Raw genomic sequence first — 21,738 nt, 5'->3', positions numbered from 1 at the left:
GAGCCCCACATTGGGCTTCCTGCTCGGCGGGAAGCCTCTTCCCCTCTCCCACGCCCCCTGCTAGTGTTCCTTCTCTCTCTGTGTCTCTCTCTGTCAAATTAATGAATTAAATCTTTAAAAAAAAAAAAAAACAAAAAACAAATGAAGTGTCCTAGCTTGCTGCCTAGAGTGAGTTTCCGGGCCATAGGATAGGGAAGTAAAACCTAAACAGAGCCTCAAAAGCATTACCAAGTTGAATGGTCAAGAGTTCAGAGTGTAGGTAGGACAAGATAGTTAGAATTTGAAAGGCAGAGTACCCAAGAGTAGTACCTGCATGGAGAAGAAGCTCCAAAAGTCCACACCAGGGTGGAGTATTCATCTGGGCATATTTATGTTTGAGACTAGAAGAAAAGGATGATTGAAAGGCATAGGTGGAACAATTCCCAGAGCTCACAAAGGGCCAGGAATAGTTTGTGTTTCTATCAAGCTGAATCAGAAGACCTTCTACCATTTAGAGCATTAACGACAGTCTTTAGAAGTATATTTCCTGTGTAGTGGGATCAAATGAGCCCTTGGCAAAATGCTTATTTGGACCTACCTTAACAAAGCTTTAAAATAAACCTTAAAAGGAGGATTTAAATGATTTCAAGTAACTTAAACTGTATCCTAGAAAATAACTCCGATATTAAAACCAAAAAATCCAGCACCCAAGAACGTAAATGATGTTTGGCACCCACTGGAAAATGACCAAGTATGAAAATATATCCAATAACTATCAGTAAGGTCAGTTAATAGAAACAAACCCTGAAATGACCCAGAGAATAGAAATAGTAGACAAGGACATTAAAATATACCCCGTGTGTTCAAGAAGTAGAGGAAAGCATGAATGTAATGAAGAAAGTAAGATAAAAGGACAAACCAAATTGAACTTTTTTTCTTTTTAAGATTTTATTTATTTATTTGACAGACAGAGATCACAAGTAGGCAGAGAGGCAGGCAGGGCGGTGGGTGCGGGGAAGCAGGCTCCCCACTGAGCAGAGAGCCCAATGCGGGGCTCGATCCCAGGACCCTGGGATTATGACCTGAGCCGAAGGCAGAGGCTTTAACCCACTGAGCCACCCAGGTGCCCCCAAATTGAACTATTTAATGAAAAAATATAAATAAAAACACTGGATGGGATGGCTAGCAGATTAGATACTGCAAAAGAAAAGATTACTGAGTTTGAAGATGTAGCAGTAGAAACAAGAATATCATGCAGGTATATTTCTGTTCTACTCTATCTTGATTTCCTCTCTTACATCTTCATAGGAAAAACGTGTACTTTTCTGAAATACACACTGAGAAGGATTCAGGGAATATCAACCAGTGATTTTGACAAAAGCTTTAATTCCCTGCACTATTAATAACTGTTGCTGATTTTACAGGAATTGGAATGAGGATGATTCTCACAAGAAAGATTCCTGGCACTGAGTAGCATTTATGACTCTTGGGCTTAGGGTTTCGTTGTTAGGAAATGGACCTCATTATATGGCCTTATAGCTAGCTGGTTGTCACCTATTTAAAAAAATTCCCTGAAGACAGATGTTTGAAAATTTTGTTATTTCTTTATGAAGCACTGTGCTCATTTTGATGATTATCATTATGCTATTGCTATGAGAGGTGCAAAAGTGTCTTTTCTGTCTTACTACATAGAGTTGTTAATTCTAAAACCTTTTGAAAAATATAACAAGGAAGCTATTTTTAAGACTCAGTGTACATACCTTTTTTCTCTGATACTGTTTCTCATATTAATGGAATATATATTTTAATTGACTTTAATTGAATTTGTTTCCAGAATTTTACATTTCTTTCTCCACCCCCCTCCCCCAGGATTTTGCATTTCTTAACTTTAGAGACACCACAGGGCAGTAGTTCTCAAACTTTTTGGTCTGAGGATCTCATTACATTCTTAAAATCAAAGACCCCAAAGAGCTTTAATTATATTTTCTGTAATAGAAATTAAAACTGAGAAATGTAAAAAAGATTTATTAATTCATTTAATAAACTCATTAGATGTTACCATCAGTAGCATTTTTAAATGAAAATAACTTTTTTATAAAATGAAAATAAGTGAGAAGAGTGAAATTGTTTGATATGTTTGCCCTAATAATAGATAGTTTGATTCTTGTATTTGGGCATTCACTCTGTTGCAAAATGTTTCTTGGGTTGAGGGTATATGAAGAAAGTCAAGCCTCAGAGATGGGTAGTTGGAAAAGTGAGCAGTATTTTGACAGCCTTTTCAAATAATTGTGGATGTTCTTTTATCTGATAGCATACCAAAACTCAAAAGGAGAAAGCTTATTAAATTTATGTGCAGTGTGGAATCTAAAATCCTATCAATGACTGTAAAATCTCTCTATGTTAAAATCTATTGGTTTATCTTACACTTTTCAGTAGATCTTTTACCCGTACATGTTTTTTTAAACATAAACATTGGTCATTTGGAAAACAGTAGTTCACTGAGTTATGTAAATCTTTTAAAGTTGGTGTATTTCATCCTAAAATAGCAAAAAATCCGATTCTTAATATCACCAACAGAAATTCTTTTTTAAGTATTGGGAAGCTTATACATAGGTTCAGGCTCACAATGCTGTTTCTTTTGGAAGATTGAATTTTATGACTGACAACAAGTTATGTTGTTTTCCTTGAAGTGACAGATTCATTTTTGAGAAAATGTTGGCCAAGTAGCCAAGTCAGAATAATTATAGTTTGTCAGTGCATTCAAGTAAAATTTTGTTCAATGAAAAATGGCTTAGATCACAATTTAAACAGTCTCACAAGTGTTTTTCCTCAGCATATTGTATTTTGATAAGCAGCAAAAGTGCTTTATAGGAATTTCACATTTTGTTGCATAGAATGTTAAGATGGGCATTCAAGGGTTGAGGTCTAATAAAATTAGTTTTACTGCTTTAAGGACATTCTTAAGTGAAACTGGCTTTTAAAAAAAAAAATGCTGGTGCATGGCTGTAACACAGTGCCTTGATTCTTTCTGAGACATAAGCAGTTTTGCCCACCATCACTTTTGTGGCATCAGTGTAAATGTCAACACAGTGAAAAAAGCAAACAATGTCTTTCATTTATTTCTTTTATTATGAAATAGTTTTGACCTCAGTGACCCTTTGAAAAAGTCTTGGGGATCCTGAGGGGTCGGCAGAATACATTTTGAGAACCGATACCCTTGGGGCATCATAACACTAAAATTGAGAAGCTCTAGTATCAGCATTGTATTTAAAATAAGTTACAGGATTCTGTCTGCCTCTTTATCAAGTAATGCCTGGTGTGGGAAAAAAGTTGTAACTGTTCTTTAAAAATACCTCAGATGTGTTTATTTCGTAGTCCCATAGCACTTTTTTTTTTTTAAGATTTTATTTATTTATTTGACAGAGATCACAAGTAGGCAGAGAGAGAGAGGGAGAAGCAGGCTCCCTGCTGAGCAGAGAGCCCGATGTAGGGCTCGATCCCAGGACCCAGAGATCATGACCTTAGCTGAAGGCAGAGGCTTATTAACCCACTGAGCCACCCAGGCACCCCCTCATGGCACTTTTAATACCCATCAAATTCAAACTCTTTTTATTGTCCAGTCTTTAAAAGTACTTAATATTTATTATTGGGGCACACTTCCTTTGCCCCTGTGCCCCCATGTGCTCTCTCACACGTTCTCTCAAATAAAATCTTTAAAAAATTTTTACTTCTTGTTATTGCTATTTTTGAATTTTTTCTCTGCATTTATATTTTAGTAAGATTTGAAATTATCCATAATCTTGAGTATGAAAAAATTAACTGTGGTAAATAGTTTTAATACTCTTTAAAAAAAATCACTTCAGGCAGGCATTCCAGACCCTCCAAATATGTCAGAAGAACTAATCCAATTGAAAGCCAAGGAGCGACACTTTTTGGAGCAATTATTAGATGGGAAAAAATTAGAAAATTACAAAATACCAGTACCAATCAATGCTGAACTCAGAAAATATCAGCAGGTAAAGTTTTATTCTTATCTTATAAATAGTGATTATTCCTTTCAATGTATTTTGAAGTTTTTAAAATGGACTCAGTAAAAGGTTGTGTTTAGTGTCTTATACCCATTTATTATTTCTCTTTTGCCTATAAAAATAAAGATTTTTGGTCTGTACATACATGTTTTACAAGAAAAAAACTTTTTACACTCTGTTCATATTTCTAATTTTCCTCTTTCTCCCAACCTTTCAGGATGGTGTGAACTGGTTAGCATTTCTTAATAAGTATAAACTTCATGGAATTCTGTGTGATGACATGGGCTTAGGAAAAACTTTACAGTCCATCTGCATTCTTGCAGGAGATCATTGTCACAGGTAATTTAAAATACTATTTTTTAAAAAGAGCTTTCAGATGCTGAGAAATGTAAACAAGCCAGTTAATTCATTATGTTCTGTTGTTGTAAAGGGCCCAGGAGTATGCAAGATCAAAATTGGCAGAATGTATGCCACTTCCTTCCTTGGTGGTTTGTCCGCCAACATTAACAGGTCACTGGGTGGATGAAGTAGGTAAATTTTGCTCCAAAGAATATCTCAATCCATTACACTATACTGGACCTCCTACTGAAAGAATAAGGTAAGAACTGTACAACAAAAAATGTTTAATCTTTTGCTTGAGAACTTTAGGATAAAATTTATTAAAAATTCTAGTTTTTTTTAGTTGTCAGAAACTTTCTTAATTTAAGAAAGATGAATATACATTATAAAGATAAAATCAGTGAGACTCATCAAAGTTTAAGGACTTCAACCATTGTTAACAGTCAATTGGGTTTTTTAAGTATTTGACCTAGGAACCAAAGCCATTCTCTCTGCCCTTCTTGGGAGCCTTGTGATCATAGCATATCTTTCTCTAAGAGCTCCCTAATCCCCAAAATGCTTTGCTTCATAGTGACTGCTCTGGCTGCCTTGATACCATAGCATTGCTAGAGTTCTGTTAGCTTTACTCTTTCTCTATCAAACTAGTACATCCTTTATGTTCCTAAATGCAAATTTTGAAGAGCAGAATTTCATTGATTTCAGTTCATCTTTTAAAGCATGGAGAATCATAGGTGCTGATTAGTCCATAGATTTGCTGTCTCTCTGTATCTGCAAGAGCTAACATATGTTGAGCATTTATTAGCCGGGTATTATTCTTAGTAGTTTCAAATTTATGTAAAATTGTGTATTATGTATGTGCACAATCACCATATGAGGTATGGTTATTATTTTTGTTCCCAGTTTACAGATAAAAGTCTAAGACATGGGGCTGGGTCCAAGGTCTTACAACTAATTTAATGGGCAGAGTGAGGATTTGAACACAGGCAAGTCATCAGCTTGCACTTTTAAAAGAATTTACTGTAGTGTCTGTCAGAACTTAATTTAAAAGTATAGAAGCTCAAACTAGCTTAAGCAAATAAGAAATTCATTAATTCACTTAAACTGAGAATTTCAGGGGTGAATTCTTGCTTCAGGCACATCTAGATTGCTCTCATTTTCTCTTCCTCCCCATTCACAGCTTGTTTTATTGGTCTCTGCTGTTGGTGGATAAGATAACCATACATAGGGGCGCCTGGGTGGCTCAGTTGGTTGAGCGTCCGACTTTTGATCTCAGCTCAGGTCTTGATCTTCAGGTTGTGAGTTCAAGCCCTGTGTTGGGCTCCATGCCAGGCATGGAGCCTACTTTAAAAAAAAAAAAAAAATGACCATAGATAGTCTTAGACCCACATTCTTCTGGCTTGGCAGCTGTAGTAAACAGAAATCTTCTCTCTCCCATCATGATTGTATCAATACTGGAAATGACTGACTGGCCTTGTTTAAGGTCATGCTCCCAAACCAGTCTTTGTGGTCAGGGGATAAAATATTGTGAATGGCTCAACCTGATTCAGTGCTTCATCTCTTTGGTAATTATGGGCACATGTGGCTTCCCCTCATCCCCCAACACAACATGGAGTTTGGAAGGAATAGTGCGTTTAAGGAAGAGGTGTTAGCAAATTAAGTGTCCACCACAGTTTGAATCAGGTACCAATCTCTTTTCTAGCCAGACTGAGTTAGGCTAACAGGACCAAGTCAAAAGAAGAATGGTCTTCAAGTGGCAGGGTCATGGATGTAGAACAAGCACAAAGGAATGTTGGGCTTAGTAGGCATATTGAAAACACCCTGTAAGATGGTAGCAGTAGCATCCCCTTTGAAATTATATTATGGACTTTGCAGGTTCCTTGCTTCCTATTAATTTATTTCTTTTTAAATACAGGTTACAGCATCAAGTAAAAAGACACAATCTGATAGTGGCTTCATATGATGTTGTGAGGAATGACATAGATTTCTTTAGGTAAGAATTAAAATTTTTTTGTTTAGAGAAACAGTATCAAATTTGAAGAGAGTTAATATTTTCCTGCCTGAAAGGCTCTTCATATAGTTCTTGCCATATACTAAAAGACACTCTATTTTTTTGCTTCTTCTCCCTTAGAAATATTAAATTTAACTACTGTATTCTTGATGAAGGCCATGTCATCAAAAATGGAAAAACAAAATTGTCAAAAGCAGTAAAACAACTGACTGCTAATTATAGGATTATTCTTTCCGGAACACCAATCCAGGTAGTTATTTATTGTGCTGTCTCTGTATGTATTTACCATGTGGAAAGAAGGCTTGATTTGACATTTGGCAGTGAATTAAAGAAGTATTTTCCTTCTCTTTTCATTTTTTTTTTAAAGTTTATAGGAATGATAACTTCTAGTAATTGCATTTTGTAATGGTTCATTTGGTATGTAACAGTATCTGAGCAAACTGGGTTTTAAAAGCAATATGAAGGGATGCCTGGGTGGCGCAGTTGGTTAAGTATCCGCTCCTGGTGTCCACTTAGGTCATGACCTCAGGGTCATGATGCTTGTGCGTGCTCACTCCTTCTCTCTCAAATCTTTTTAAGATTTTATTTGAGGGCCGCCTCGGTGGCTCAGACCTTGAGTGTCTGCCTTCAGCTCAGGTCATGATCCCAGGGTCCTGAGATGGAGCCCTGCATCAGGCCCCAGCTCCTGCTTGGTGGGAAGCCTGCTTCTCCCTCTCCATCTCCCCCTGGTTGTGTCCCCCCACCCCACTCTCTCTCTGTTAGTAAATAAAATCTTAAAAGATTTCCTTATTCAAAAGAGAGAGCACAAGCAGGGGGAGGGGCAGAGGGAGAAGCAGACACCACACTAAAGCCCCACATGGTACCTTAGGATCCACACATACTGGGAATGCATCTAAAATGGAAAAGTGCTAATTTTTTTTTTCTTCCTTTTTTTAAAATGAAACTTCAGCAGTAGAATTGGAAGGAAACTGTGCCTATTTCATGGCCCTTGAGTACTGGATAGACTTGACCTATAACGAAATTCTTCTAGGTTTTCCTTAAATTGTGATGTCAGCCAAATTCTTTAAATCTTGCTGTTAATTTTAGTGTCAAAGATAAAAGATTCGGAAACATTCATCTTTCTGCTCTTCTCTTTATTACCTGATAGATGCCACCAGTAGGATTTAAACACCATGGACCAAGGCTTATTTTGGTGGAAGAGGCTTGAAAATTCCACCCAGTAGAATAGAATATTTTCACCAAGGATACTGATGTGAATTTTACGTATTAAAATACAGACTTAACACAATATATATAAAAATGTGATTGATTACCCCTCATCTATGTCATCAAAAATGGGCTTTCATTAATATTCCATTTTTCAAGTGTAAGGAAATAATCCCAATACAAAAGATAACTGATATTCCTTTCTTATATTCAGAACAACGTTTTGGAGCTGTGGTCATTATTTGACTTCCTCATGCCAGGATTTTTGGGGACTGAACGCCAGTTTGCTGCTCGATATGGTAAACCTATATTAGCAAGTAGGGATGCTCGAAGCTCTAGTCGAGAACAAGAAGCAGGTATGAAAAAGATATAATTCTATACCATGCAAGTGACTTTACCTTATTCCTAACTCTTTTAAAGCCATTTTCTCTTACTGTTAACAGGTGTTCTTGCCATGGATGCACTGCACCGCCAGGTCCTGCCTTTTCTTTTGAGAAGAATGAAAGAAGATGTTTTGCAGGATCTTCCACCCAAAATTATTCAAGACTACTACTGTACTCTTAGTCCTCTCCAGGTTAGAAATCTGGTGATTGTGGTTGGTGGTGGTATGTTTGTTAGGAGAATGTTTTGAATAAGCCATGCAAACATTGAATAAAAGGGATTAGACTTTGGTTTTATCACTCAAATCTAGCTTCTACTTTCATAGACTTTAGGAAGATTCTGTTCCAAACATGTAGAGATAGCACCTGAATGAATCTGTTTTGACATGTGGATATACATTTGAATATATGCATTTTGAATATGGCATTAAAATAAAAGCCAGTATTGTAGTTGCTTTCTTACATGTTGAATTAATTGGAAAAGTTGCAAGGTTAAATTGTTAAAGAAATGGGTGAATATTTATAAGGGCCAAAAATCTACTGTAATGTCCTCATATTTTCACAACAGCATTATAGGAATTATCAATCTCCATTTTTGTAAATAAGGAAAGGGGAAGCTCAGAAACATTAAGTAACTTGCTCAACGTTATATAGCTAATAAATATCAGGGCTGAGTTTCAGACCTGGGAAGTGGGGTCACATCCCTTTAAAAGTACTTCTGCATTGCCAGTAAATTTTTGGAATAAGACTTGGCTTTTGTACAGTTCTGATTTTGTACAGAGACCATTATCAAAGGAATTTATTTTTTTCAAAGGAATTTTTTGTATGCCTTTCCTTATGTAGTATTTGTGAGGGGAAACTATCCCTTGTCTTAGTAAGACATGGCCTATAGTCGGAATTTTCTGTTTTTTTAACTTCCGGTTCTAGGTTAGTATGGCATCCATTCATCCATTTCAGTATTATGCGTTGATTTAGTATGGTAAAATGAATAAAAGATATACAGACACACTCAGAAACTTAGGTTCTTTCCTATCTATACAACTTGAGTTTAGAGCTTAGCAGGACACTAATCTAGATGCTGAGATCTCTTATGATCATTTATATTATCTACCTCATTTGTCTGGGCCTCCATTCCTCATTTGTAAAAATGGGATTGGTATTTCTTGAAAGGAGTATTTTAGGAGCAATGAGATGAAGACTTTTTGAAGTAAGTACAGTAAAGGAAAGGTGCCATATGAAAAAAATTCATGGTAGGGGCACTTGGCCTGCTCTTTCAGTAGAGCATGCAACTTTTGATCTCAGAGTTGTGCTCCACGTTGGGTGTAGAGTTTACTTAAAAATAAAATCTTAAAAAAAAAAAAATCCATGGTGTGATAGTGGTATAAAACACATTTAAGTAGCCTGAAGAAGAGGAGTTGGGAGGGAAGTGACATTTGGCTTTATTTAGCATTCCTGGGTTTTTATACTTTGATTTCTGTTTCTTGGTGCTTCCCTTACATAGTGTTTTAGCATGTACAAGGCAGGAATCCAGACCCCAAGGTAATGCTTCAACATTCATGAGTTCTCCTTTTAGGTAGCAGTAGTATTCTCTCCTTTTACCTTTTTTAAAAAGTTTTATTTATTTCAAAAGTAATCTCCATACCCTGCCTGGGCCTCGAACTTAAAATTCTGAGATCAAGAGTCACATATTCAACTAACTGAGCCAGCCAGGCACCCTAGCAATAGTATTTGTTTAAAACTTGGGTCTTTCTCACTTGTAGGGGTTCAGGTTCTCTTTTATTGGTAATGTATTTATCTTCCTCAGCAGAGTGGAAATACTGAGTCTAGGACTGTTTGACTAGTTTTTAACATTTTAGCAGCCAAGCTTAAAGTGTTATACTTGTTTTCTAAATGCAATTTTAAAGGAATTTACCAAGATGCAGTGGGTAATTTGTAATCAGGAGTAAAGCATAGATATCATATTTTCTTTAATGAGGACTGGTCTGAATCACTGCTGTTATTGGCATTTGCTAGCTATGTTTTGAACAGTTGAAAATAAATACACTTACTGCTTTTGGGGGTGCAATTTTACAGGTTCAGCTCTATGAGGATTTTGCTAAGTCTCGTGCCAAGTGTGATGTTGATGAAACAGTTTCTTCAGCTGCACTTTCCGAAGAAACTGAAAAACCAAAGCTTAAAGCTACAGGCCACGTATTCCAGGTATAGATTATAGTCTTTTTTAATTCTTAAAGAATCATGTTCTTCAGTACAGCAGTTTTTACATGGAATACTAAAGTATGGATTTATTTACATTTTTTCAATACTGTGTATACATTCTTGAAAATAAAGAAAAGTACTAATTTATTTTCATAATTAGAAATAAGTAATTTAATATTAAAATTATACAAAATGTTGGAACTGGAGGAGATTACGCTAAGTGAAGTCAGTCAAGTAGAGAAAGTCAATTATCATATGGTTTCACTTATTTGTGAAACATAAGGAATAGCACGAAGGACATTAGGAGAAGGAAGGGGAAAATGAAGAGTGGGAAATCAGAAGGGGAGACAAATCATGAGAGACTATGGAGTCTGGGAAACAAACTGAAGGTTTTAGAGATGGAGGGGTGTGGGGGGATGAGTTAGCCTGAAGGGGATGCATATTAAGGAGGACATGTATTGCGTGGAGCACTGGGTGTTACATGCAAGCAATGAATCATGGAACACTACATTAGAAACTAATGATGTACTGCATAGTGACTAACATAATAAAAAAAATTATACAAAATGCAGTATATTTTTGTATATTACATGAAAAGAAGAGTTTTTAGAGACTCTTTTGCTTTACATTAAAAAAAAATTGGAATGCCTGCTACAAGGCAGTAATTTCAGGGGTTAAAGCATTGGAAAAAACAAACTCCTTCCTTTATAGCATTGAAAAAGGAGAAAGTAAAATACATATTATGTAAGAGAAAATGAAGCAGCATATGATGTTATATAGTATAGGAGTTGTGGTTTTTAGTACAGGGATCAGGAATGGCCTCACTGAGATGGTGACATATAAGCAGAGATCTGGAGGATTGAGGCATGCAGATATGTGGGGGGAATTGATTCCAGGCAAGGATACCCAAAGTACAGGCGTCTTGAGACATGTATGCCTTGTGTGCTCAGGGGAATAGCAAATGAAAAAGAGAAAATGTCAGTTCAGTCTTTCTGTCCCTTTTGAAATATTCTACCAATATTGCTACCAATAAATTAAATACTGTAACATTTTTAAAGATAAAAGATGGGGAGAGGGAGTTGTGAAGGCTAATACCTCTCCTATAGTTTCTGTCATAGTGTCCAGCTGTCTCTTGAGCCTTGTCAGTCGAGCTAATAGAAATATCAATACCCAAATAATGAGCCAAGTAAAAGGCAAGAGAAAGAATGTAGCTGAATTAGAGAAAAGAAAGAAGGACCGTATAGGGTTCTGATTCTTAACCAATTGATATAACCACCTCGTTCCACCTTCCCCTCTCCCTGCTTTGCTGAATTAGAATACTGTGTAGGGGAGAGATTTGCAGATTTATAAGGTCCTCAAGAAATTTCTATATCCACTGAAGTTTGAGAAACCTTTAGGAAATCTTTAGAAAATGTTGCCTTATTCCAAAAGCATCTGTAAGCATTATCAGGCACTTTGACTGGGAAAGAGGTCTTTTTGCCATGAGATGCTCATTATCTAGTGAGGGAGACAGATGTAAACTGTAAAATTTATACAAGCTATAAATGCTCTCATATACTGCACAAGAAGCACTGATGAAGGCATCCCAGATGAGATATTTGAACTAATTTTTGTAGAATGAGTAGGAGTAGCAAGAATAGGAAAAAGGGCATTCTGTGGATGGAATAGAATAGGAAAAGATAATGAGACATGACATTTGTGGCATGTATGGACTTGTATATACTTTTTCCCCCCTTGAAGGCATTACAGTACTTACGTAAACTGTGCAATCATCCAGCATTAGTCTTAACACCTCAACATCCAGAGTTCAAAAGTACTACTGAAAAGCTGGCAGTTCAGAATTCTTCTCTTCATGATATTCAACATGCCCCTAAACTCTCAGCTTTGAAACAGGTAAGTAGGTCTCATGAGTGTTAGATGTGTGTTACATATTCTTGATTGTAACACTGGGTAAATTTGCTTTTCCAAAAGATTACTGATGTGTTTACCATTTCTTTTACTTTTTAATTTGTACCATTTCTGTCTGGTTTAGCTTTTTTAAAAACTGGCAAATATATATAGTATAAGATACGCCATTTTAACCATGTTTAAGTGTACAGTTCTGTGTCATTAATTACATTCACAGTGTTGGGCACCTGTTGCCACTATTTCCAAAATTTTGCTATCACCTAAACAGAAACTGGGTACACATTAACCAATAATAACTTCCTATTCTCCTTTCCTCCAACCCCTGGTGCCCTTTAGTCCGCTCGATATCTGTATGAATTTACCTGCTGTAAATATTTGCACTTTTGTGACTGGCTTATTTCACTTCATTTTTCAAGGTACATTTGTGTTTGTAGCATGTATCAGTACTTTGTTTTTATGGCTGAATAATATTCCATTATTATTTATATATCACATTTTATTTATCTGGTCACGTGTTGATGGACGCTTGGGTTGTTCCCATCTTTTGGCTATTGTGAATGATACTGCAATGAACATGGGCTAATAAGTATCTGTTTAAACAGCCCCTCTTTTCAGTTCTTTTGGATGTAGACTAGGTGTGGAATTGCTGGATCACAGAGAAATTCTATGTTTAACTTTTTCAGGGCCTCTCAGACTTTTCCACAGTGGTTGTACTATTTACATTCCCATTAGCGAATGTGTTAGTGTTCCATTTTCTCCATATCCTAGCCAACACTTTATTTATTGTAGCCATCCCAGTAGGTATGAAGTGCTGTCTCATTGTTGAAAATGCCTTTTAAGTTCTTGGACCATTTTTAAATTGTATAGTCTGTCTTTGGTTGAGTTTTAAGAGTTCTTTTATATTCTAGATATTAAGCCCTTATCAGATACATGATCTTGCAAATATGTTCTCCCATTCTGTAGATTATCCTTTCACTTTCTTCAGTAATGTCTTCCGTGGTTTCTAATGAGAAATACTGACCTTACTGAGATCCCTTTTACATGACGAATTCACCTTTTCTTGCTGCTTTCAGGGCTCTCTTTGAATGGTTTGATTGTGATATGCATCAGTGTGAATCTCTGAGTTTTATCGGGAGCTGCCTACTCTGCCAGTTTGCTCATGTTGCTTTCTGGGTAGATAGCTTTCAGAAACAGAATTTTTGAAAATTCTAAGATTTCAAAAGGTTAAACTTTTTTTTTTTTAAGGTTTTATTTATTTATTTGATAGAGATCACAAGTAGGCAGAGGGGCAGGCAGAGAGAGAGAGGAGGAAGCAGACTCCTCGCTGAGCAGAGAGTCCAATGTGGGGCTTGATCCCAGGACCCTGGGATCATGACCTGAGCCGAAGGCAGAGGCTTTAACCCACTGAGCCACCCAGGCGCCCCTAAAAGGTTAAACTTTTTAAAAGAACCAATTTCAAGCACAAAAATGTTAAGGCTAATACATTTAGTTCTATGTTGTCTTAAAAATTAAGAGCTTAGGGGGGCGTCTGGGTGGCTCAGTAGGTTAAGCCTCTGCCTTCAGCTCAGGTCATGATCTCAGGGTGCTGCGATCAAGCCCCGCATCAGGCTTTCAGCAGGGAGCCTACTTTCCCCTCTCTCTTTCTGCCTGCCTCTCTGCCTATTTGTGATCTCTGTCAAATAAATAAATACAGTCTTTAAAAAAAAATTAAGAGCTTAGGGGTGCCTAGATGGCTCAGTTGGTTAGGCAGCTGCCTTCAGCTCGGGTCATGATCCCAGGGTACTGGGATCGAGCCCCCCGCATCGGGCTCCCTGCTCGCCGGGAAGCCTGCTTCTCCCTCTCCCACTCCCTCTGCTTGTGTTCCGTCTCTTGCTGTGTCTCCCTCTCTCAAATAAATAAAATCTTTTAAAAAAGAAATTAAGAGCTTACTATAAAATCTGGACATTAGTAATTTAGTAATTGTTTTTGCTTTCTGTAGTTATTCTGGCCTAAATTTCATTGAAAATAACTAATGAAAGAAGATTTTTTATTTCACATTGGTTAATATAGAAAATGTTATATAATGACATATGACATCCAGGCATGTATCCTTATATTATTAAATATAAATATAAAAGAAAGCATTTTCCATAAAAAGGAAGAATGACTATTGGGTTTAGATGGTTTATATATGGAATAGTTTTATTTGACTAAACTAAATTTGTATATGAAGTGTTCACAACTTTCTTAACATAACTGATATATTTTTTTAGAAGATTTTATTTATTTGAGAGATTACGAGTGGGGAGCAGACTGCCCACTGAGTAGGGACCCCAACGTGGGACTTGATCCCCGTACCCTGGGATCATGATCTGAGCTGAAGGCAGATGCTTAACTGAGCCATCCAGATGCCCAACATAGCTGATACATTAGATAAAGCTCTAAGATATACTTAGTCAAGGAATCCGCTAATTAGATTTCTAAAAAATATTGAATTTCATCTACACTTTAATTATAGGCTTTAAATTATTTTTAGTTTATCCTTTTGCACATTATTTTTTTCCCCTGCAGTTATTACTTAAACTGATCTCTCATTTTAAAATGCTTCTTGTCATTCTGAAGTGTCTGGAATTAAGATGCTTAGGAACTCTGCAGCTTAGGCCCGGATTGTTTCTGGCCATACTTATGGAGGGCTTTTCTATAACCTGACTTTTCTATTTTCCCAGTTCTTTTCAGCCATTTAGAGCAAAGGTTCTGCCTTAGGGGATAGAGAACTAGCTTGCTTTCTTGTTTGCTTTCATCTAAAATATGTCTATTCTCTGAATTAGGGGAGAAGTCTTATTTGCTTTTTAAAAATCTGGCACTAAGGGGCGCCTGGGTGGCTCAGTGGGTTAAGGCCTTTGGCTCAGGTCATGATCCCTGGGTTCTGGGATCCAGCCCCGCATCGGGCTCTCTGCTCAGCGGGGAGCCTGCTTCTTCCTCTGCCTGCCCTTCTGCCTGCTTGTGATCTCTGTCAAATAAATAAAAAATAAAATAAAATAAATCTGGCACTAGAAACACAGAAACATGTTTATAAGCAAGTAATAGTGCCAGAATTACCTTATATTGCCGGAATTTTAAAATTTCAGGATACTGGAAGGATAAACTGAAACTATAGGTGAAATTTAATGGAAATAAGCAAAGTCAGTTTTAAAAAACTTACAGATTCTGTCAGACTTGGCAAACATTTCTTGGATGTTCTTAATATGAATGGTTATCTGTAGGGTTTGATATTGTTGCCTAAAGGATTAAGATAATTGAATGTGCATGGCAGACATTCTGATAAATTCTTACTCTCTAGAGCTCCTCTTTATATTATATAAAGAAGCCATGTAGAATTTCCCACTGGTATCACATTCTTTATACTGGATACCACCTAGTTATAGTCTCTTAAAACACCCCAGGTTTTTAGAAATAAAGATAGTAATATGATTGCAGATTTAGAGGCAAGGGATAGAGATAATTACATTCATCAGATTTCTTTATTCCACCTGGAGGAGTTCCTTGGTGTAGTATACTCTGTATGTACTCTCTATCAAGGAGGGAGGGAAAGCTTAGGGCAAAAATTTACAATTTAAGGGCTGTTAAGGTAGAAGAGAGAGAACATTTGTTTTTCCCCCAGCATCAAATTATGACAACACATGTGAAATATTACTTAACAGGTGGGCTAATTAGAGACTCAATGCCCAAAGTTTTTATTGGCGCCGATCATGTAGATTCCCTCTGCCTAGTATATACCAAAATTCTAGACTCCCAGAAAGCAAGCCAGTCTCAGCATAATCATATTGTTTGCATAACAGTTTAAGCACAGTAGGTCATCCTTATCAGGTAGTGAACAATGGAAAGACTCAAAACCCAAGTTTCAAGACTTGTTTCAGCCAAGGACAGACCTTGCAAGCTGGACTTTCTAAGAAATGCATTTCAGGTCTTCTGTGTTAACTTTTTTCTGCACAGTAAGTTTTACACTGAATTTGGAGTTTACCTGGGTGCCCTTTTGGTTATCTTGTCCAGCTGAGCTTTTGGTTTTCTGAGTAACTTTCATGAGTAGAAAGGAGAAAGCCTCCTGCATTGAGGTCTTACGTTTTGGGCAGAATTTATTATCTTAAGGTCCTAGGAATGAAGAAGAGTAAATACTGGGTACTTGAGTTTCCCAAACAGATATACACGTGATTTTCTTGGATTTTGTTCACTTACTTGGATATTTGCTCATTTGTCGTACCTGCTATATGCCAGGCACTAAACCATAATGTAGCAGGAAATACAAAAGATCTATAGCAGCCTAATTCTTGCTGTTAAAGATGTTGGTCACTAACTATATTATAGTAAGCTCAGGAATCCAGATCTCACTAGATGCTTTTGGTTCTCTTTTTTGTTATTTTGATTTCTGCCAGATTTAGCTGCTATGCTACGTTTTCTTCATACTGTTCGGTCTTCTCTTTTTTTTTAATTAAGTAGGCTCCATACCCAACATGGGGCTTGAACTCATGACCCTGAGATCAAGAGTCATGTACTCTACTGACTGAGCCAGCCAGGCACCCCCACTCTGTTCTTTTATAACTTTTCATGAACCATTTGACTAGAGGTCTTCATTTTCAATAAACATTTATGGAGATTCTACTGAGCCTCAGGTAATTCAGGAAAGGGGAGAGGGGCCTATCAGAGAACCTCCTGAAGAGGTGATGAGGAAATTCTAAGCCTGAACACCTCACAAACTAGTTCCAGAGGCTGCAGGCTAACAGATTACAACCCAGAGTGCCAATCTGCTTCCCAGGTGACAGATGAGCTTAGCCTTTTCTTACCACAAGAAGTATTTTGCACAGTGAGATTGGTTGCCTACTTTACTGGACACCTGTGTAACAGCTGATTCTGTTTTTCAAGTTGCTGTTGGACTGTGGTTTGGGAAATGGCAGCACTTCAGAGAGTGGCACAGAGTCTGTTGTGGCCCAGCACAGGATACTGATCTTCTGTCAGCTTAAAAGCATGCTTGATATAGTGGAACATGATCTTCTCAAACCTCACTTACCCTCTGTCACTTACCTGAGATTAGATGGCAGCATACCTCCCGGTCAGAGGCATTCCATTGTTTCACGGTAAGTGGCTTCTAAAACTCTTAGAAAGCAAGTTATAGTCAGTTGTTACTTACATAGAAGTTTGCCTCATGAAACATTTTCTTTGGCTAAATATCTACACATGTGTTTTGTTATGGTATGATTCAGCCCAACTAAACCCATTTTAAAATATAGAACTCCAAAAATAGAACTGATAGTTTTAGTTAAAAAAAGAAAAGAAAAAGCATGACAGTATTAGGAAGGTACTCTGAAGGGCATGGAAGAAATTTAAGGCATCAACAGAAGATGGAGAGGATGACTTTCCTCATATTTTTTGGGAGGTTAGGGTAGGAGGACACAAATAAGTGGCTTAGCTAAGATCTCTGACATCCCTGTGTCTCTGCTGAGAACAAATTGGAAGCTGGCCCAGGTAAGAAGCAGAATTGGTGAGTGCAGTGTTTAAGGGTTGTCTGCATTCTCTACTTTAGAAACCTTAGGGGTTGGGTTTTTTTTTTTTTTTTTAAGATTTTACTTATTTATTTGTCAGCAAGAGAGAGAGAGAGAGAGCACACAAACAGGCAGAGGCAGAGAGAGAAGCAGGCTCCCTGCCGAGCAAGGAGCCTGATGCAGAACTCGATCCCAAGACCCTGGGATCATAACCCGAGCCGAAGGCAGTGGCTTAACTGACTGAGCCACCCAGGCGTCCCAGGGGTTGGTTTTTTAAATGCAGATTCCTAGGTTTTGTCCCAGACCTACTGACCATAAGAGTGAGCATTTTTTATAAGCACCTCTAAGAGATTATTAGGTACAAGTTTTAGAGACCCACAAAGGGGCTTTGTAGGTAGAAAAACCCAGGTTTGACTCCTGACTCTAGACATGTTCTACTGGGCTCATCAAAAATGATAATATCTATAAGGACAATGATAATATCCTTATAGAGCTATTATAACAACATAATGCACACAAAGTACAAAAGCCCATCGTTTGATTCATGGTGAAAATAGAATAAGTGGTAGCTTGGTAATAATGTTACTTTTTCTTTTTCCTAGAAGCTCTTAGATGTCAGAACTCTTATCGGTATCTTCTAAGATTAGCGTAATAGTAGCAACCACCTCATCCTCTGATTTTCCTGACTGAGCTAGCCTTTCCCCCCAACTCTTCTGTTTCTACATGTTAAAGGCCCAGTTTGTTACAGAAGCCTTAGAAATATACTAATTTTTTTTAAATATCTATACTTTCAGGTTTAACAATGATCCATCCATAGATGTTCTTTTACTTACAACTCATGTTGGCGGCCTGGGGCTTAATTTAACAGGCGCTGACACAGTAGTATTTGTGGAACACGACTGGAATCCTATGCGTGATCTACAAGCCATGGACCGGGCCCATCGCATTGGGCAGGTAAAAAGTCATCACTCACAGGTGTTAACTTGTATCCTGGGAAAAATACTCACCCAAAAAAGCCGGGAAGCCTTGGTTTAAGTTTCTTCTCTGATGCTAAGTGTTGTGACCTTAGGCAAGTCACCCAATCTGGCACCACTTCCTCATGCATTAAATAAGGTACTTGGACTAAGGAAACCTTGGACACTGTCCCTTCCTAATTAATTCTCTGCAAAATGATAAAATTTTAAGCTCATGAAGCCTGATAAAGAAAATCCAATCCTAATTAGGTAGTAGTTAAGTACTTGGTTCAAGTATGCAAGCCCCCTGACTTGGTGAACTTCAAAGCTTATCAGTTTATTTGTGCTACAGTTGTTTACTTCTTTTTGTCATTCAGAAACGTGTGGTTAACGTGTACCGATTGATAACCAGAGGAACGTTGGAAGAGAAAATAATGGGTTTGCAGAAATTCAAGATGAACATAGCAAATACTGTTATCAGCCAAGAGAATTCTAGTTTGCAGAGTATGGGGACAGATCAACTTCTTGATCTGTTTACTCTTGATAAGGTAAAGAACTTATACAATTTGGTATATCTTTAATGTGTTCAGGGACTTCCCAGGACTGCTTGGTGAAAGTATTAAAGTAAGCAGCAAAAGGCATTCACTTTAGTATTATTGAGGCAACCCTCTGAGGGATTTTTTTTTCCCTGAGGGATTTTTGATGTCCAGATAAAACTCTTAGATTTCTCTCTTTAGTGTCCTGCCTCGAGGTTTCTTAGCCCTTTCCTACTAAAAGACAGCTATCACTGGAGTCAGCTAGACATGGGTCTGTGTTTCTTGCCCTGCATCCTATTAACTGATGACCTTTGGCAAATTAACTTGTCTGCTCAGAGACTTCTGTGCCCTTGGGAGGATAAAAATGCTGGTATCACTACATGGTTATAAAGATAAAGTGAAATAGAATATGTAAGCACTTAGAAAAGGTACCTAGTATAAATTCTCAAATAGTAGCCATTATCGTTATTTAGGATGATGGAACTAAAACATCAGATAACAGTCCATAATCAAAGGATACAACATCTTAGAAATATTGGTGTAATAATGTAAAACCAGTAGGGTTGGATTTAAAGTCCTGCATAGGTTCAGAAAAATCCACTGCACACTCAGTATAAATTATGGTGAGAAATGGCCTTAGATAATTAAATGAGCTGTAAAGAATTGTAATGTCCAAATATGAGAGAGAGTAGTTCCATTGTATTGTGTTTGTGTGTGTGTGTTAAGCCCACATTTAGAATATTGTGTCTGGTGCTGGGTGCTGCATTTTAAACAGTAATTAGTAATTAAGTCCCCAAGAGATGGCCCAGATGGGGGGGTTCTTCAGTCATATCATGTAAGTAAAGTTAAATAAGATACATATAACCTATAAAAAAGAAGGATCAAAGAAACCTGGATTCCTGTTTTTAAATAGCTTTTATTCTCTTTGAAAGAATATTCTTATGGGTGACTTTTAAGAAGCAAAACTGTGCTCAAGAGATGTTTCAAGGAAGCAAAAGCCATTGCCATAAAGGGCCTTATTGTGACAGTTGGCAAAATTTGAATATGGACTACATAGCAGTATTAAGTTTAATTAAAATTATAAATATTAAGTATAAATGAGCATCATACTATGATTATGTAAGAGAACATCCTTGTTCTCAAGAATACAGGCTGATTCCAGTCTAGGGATAAAAAGACATAATATCTACAACTTAACTCTCAAATGGTTTGGGAGAAAAGCTGATTTATATATCTAATATATATACATACACAATTAACAATGAGTTCTTTGTAATGTTCTTATAATTTTTCCTAAATAAAAAGCTTAAAATGATAAAACCGTTAGGGCTGGGAAAATAGAATTAGCTTATGAGATCACAAATTTACGCATTGCTTGAAGTATTTACCTGTTGAATGAGTGCAGTGTTAGAAACAAGTATGATATTTTAAAGTAGAATATTATTTCTGAAGTTCATAATCTTTCATTTTGTCTTTCTGCCAATTTTTCTTAAGGATGGCAAAGCAGAAAAAGCTGACACCTCTACTTCCGGAAAAGCAAGTATGAAATCAATTCTTGAAAACCTGAGTGATCTTTGGGATCAAGAGCAATATGATTCAGAGTACAGCCTGGAAAATTTTATGCATTCTCTCAAGTAACTATCAAATATTGTAAATGCAATTGCTGCTAGTTCAGTTACATTTCTGCTGATATTCAGCAAATTTCAAAGTTTATGGTGAACTTTTAGCTCAATGTGTAAATAGATCTGAAGAATATTCAGCATAACGCTGGTTCTTGTTTCACTGGGGGGAACAAGTTATTCTCAAATATTTGCACTGTATTAAATTTAAATGTTAATGTGAAATGGTTTAAATTTTACATGCTGAATAGCTGCAGAGCAGAGGAACCAAACCAGGTTTACATGTGCTACCATGAGGTGTTCTTACTGGGAACGAGCCTCCTATCTTTACATAGTCACTTTGTACAGGATAATATCCATGAGTACTTTAGTGTTCATGTACATTTTTTCTTTTAAATAGAACTTGTTTTTATAAATGATTAAAAATAGGGCTTTTTTTGTATAAAAGCCTTAATGAGCCATAATTTTAAGAATAATGACTATGATATTGGTCACTCTTGGAACATGAAAATCTTAGACAATGAATTGAACCTGGCCCTTGGTGGAAACCTTTATATATTTAATGCAGATGCATAGTGTTTTTCAAATCTTTAACATCATTTTGTCAACTTTTAAAATATATCAACTATTCTAAATACAGGTAATGGTCTATTTAAGGCTATCATAACATCCTATTAATAGGGTGTTTTTTTAATTTATCTAATGGCTAGGATATAGCCAGATTCAGAGAACATATGTACTCAATAGGTTTCAATCATATATATATATATAATATATTTTTTGTAACTATGAACATATACAGTTTTCCAGAAGTAGATTTTACACTGTTTAGAATTCTAAAACCTATGGTGAAAAGACTGTTTATTGTAGTAATGCATGACTGAAGCATAAAAGGGAGAAATAATTCCTTTATATACACAACATACATAAATACACATATCTATATGCACAGACATACCTATCCTGCATCCTGAAAGGTGCTTGGTATTGGCACTAAAATCATGTAGTTATACTGGGCAGCAATAATAATTGGGCATGAAGCTGATTAGTGTTAGAAAAGTGAGCTCAGGGGC

General features: G+C 36.7%; 1 protein-coding gene across 1 annotated transcript in view; it reads left to right on the top strand.

Moving 5' to 3' along the window:
* Window positions 1-21,291, top strand: part of BTAF1 (B-TFIID TATA-box binding protein associated factor 1) — a 97,474-nt gene extending 76,183 nt beyond the window's left edge. Inside the window, exons 26-38 of the mRNA XM_080823317.1 lie at window positions 3,843-3,995; window positions 4,225-4,346; window positions 4,438-4,605; window positions 6,259-6,336; window positions 6,475-6,604; window positions 7,775-7,916; window positions 8,004-8,134; window positions 10,014-10,139; window positions 11,877-12,029; window positions 16,941-17,152; window positions 18,352-18,511; window positions 18,888-19,058; window positions 20,541-21,291. Of these exons, the coding sequence (XP_080679443.1) occupies window positions 3,843-3,995; window positions 4,225-4,346; window positions 4,438-4,605; window positions 6,259-6,336; window positions 6,475-6,604; window positions 7,775-7,916; window positions 8,004-8,134; window positions 10,014-10,139; window positions 11,877-12,029; window positions 16,941-17,152; window positions 18,352-18,511; window positions 18,888-19,058; window positions 20,541-20,684 (1,890 nt within the window). The 3' untranslated portion in view covers window positions 20,685-21,291. The remainder of the gene's footprint in view (window positions 1-3,842; window positions 3,996-4,224; window positions 4,347-4,437; window positions 4,606-6,258; window positions 6,337-6,474; window positions 6,605-7,774; window positions 7,917-8,003; window positions 8,135-10,013; window positions 10,140-11,876; window positions 12,030-16,940; window positions 17,153-18,351; window positions 18,512-18,887; window positions 19,059-20,540) is intronic.
* The last annotated feature ends 447 nt before the right edge of the window (window positions 21,292-21,738 follow it).

This window comes from Martes martes (genome assembly GCF_963455335.1).
Source record: "Martes martes genome assembly, chromosome: 14".
In the NCBI taxonomy this organism is placed as follows: Eukaryota; Metazoa; Chordata; class Mammalia; order Carnivora; family Mustelidae; genus Martes; species Martes martes.
Note: the sequence above shows the minus strand (reverse complement) of the source record. Positions and strands in the feature narration are given on the sequence as shown.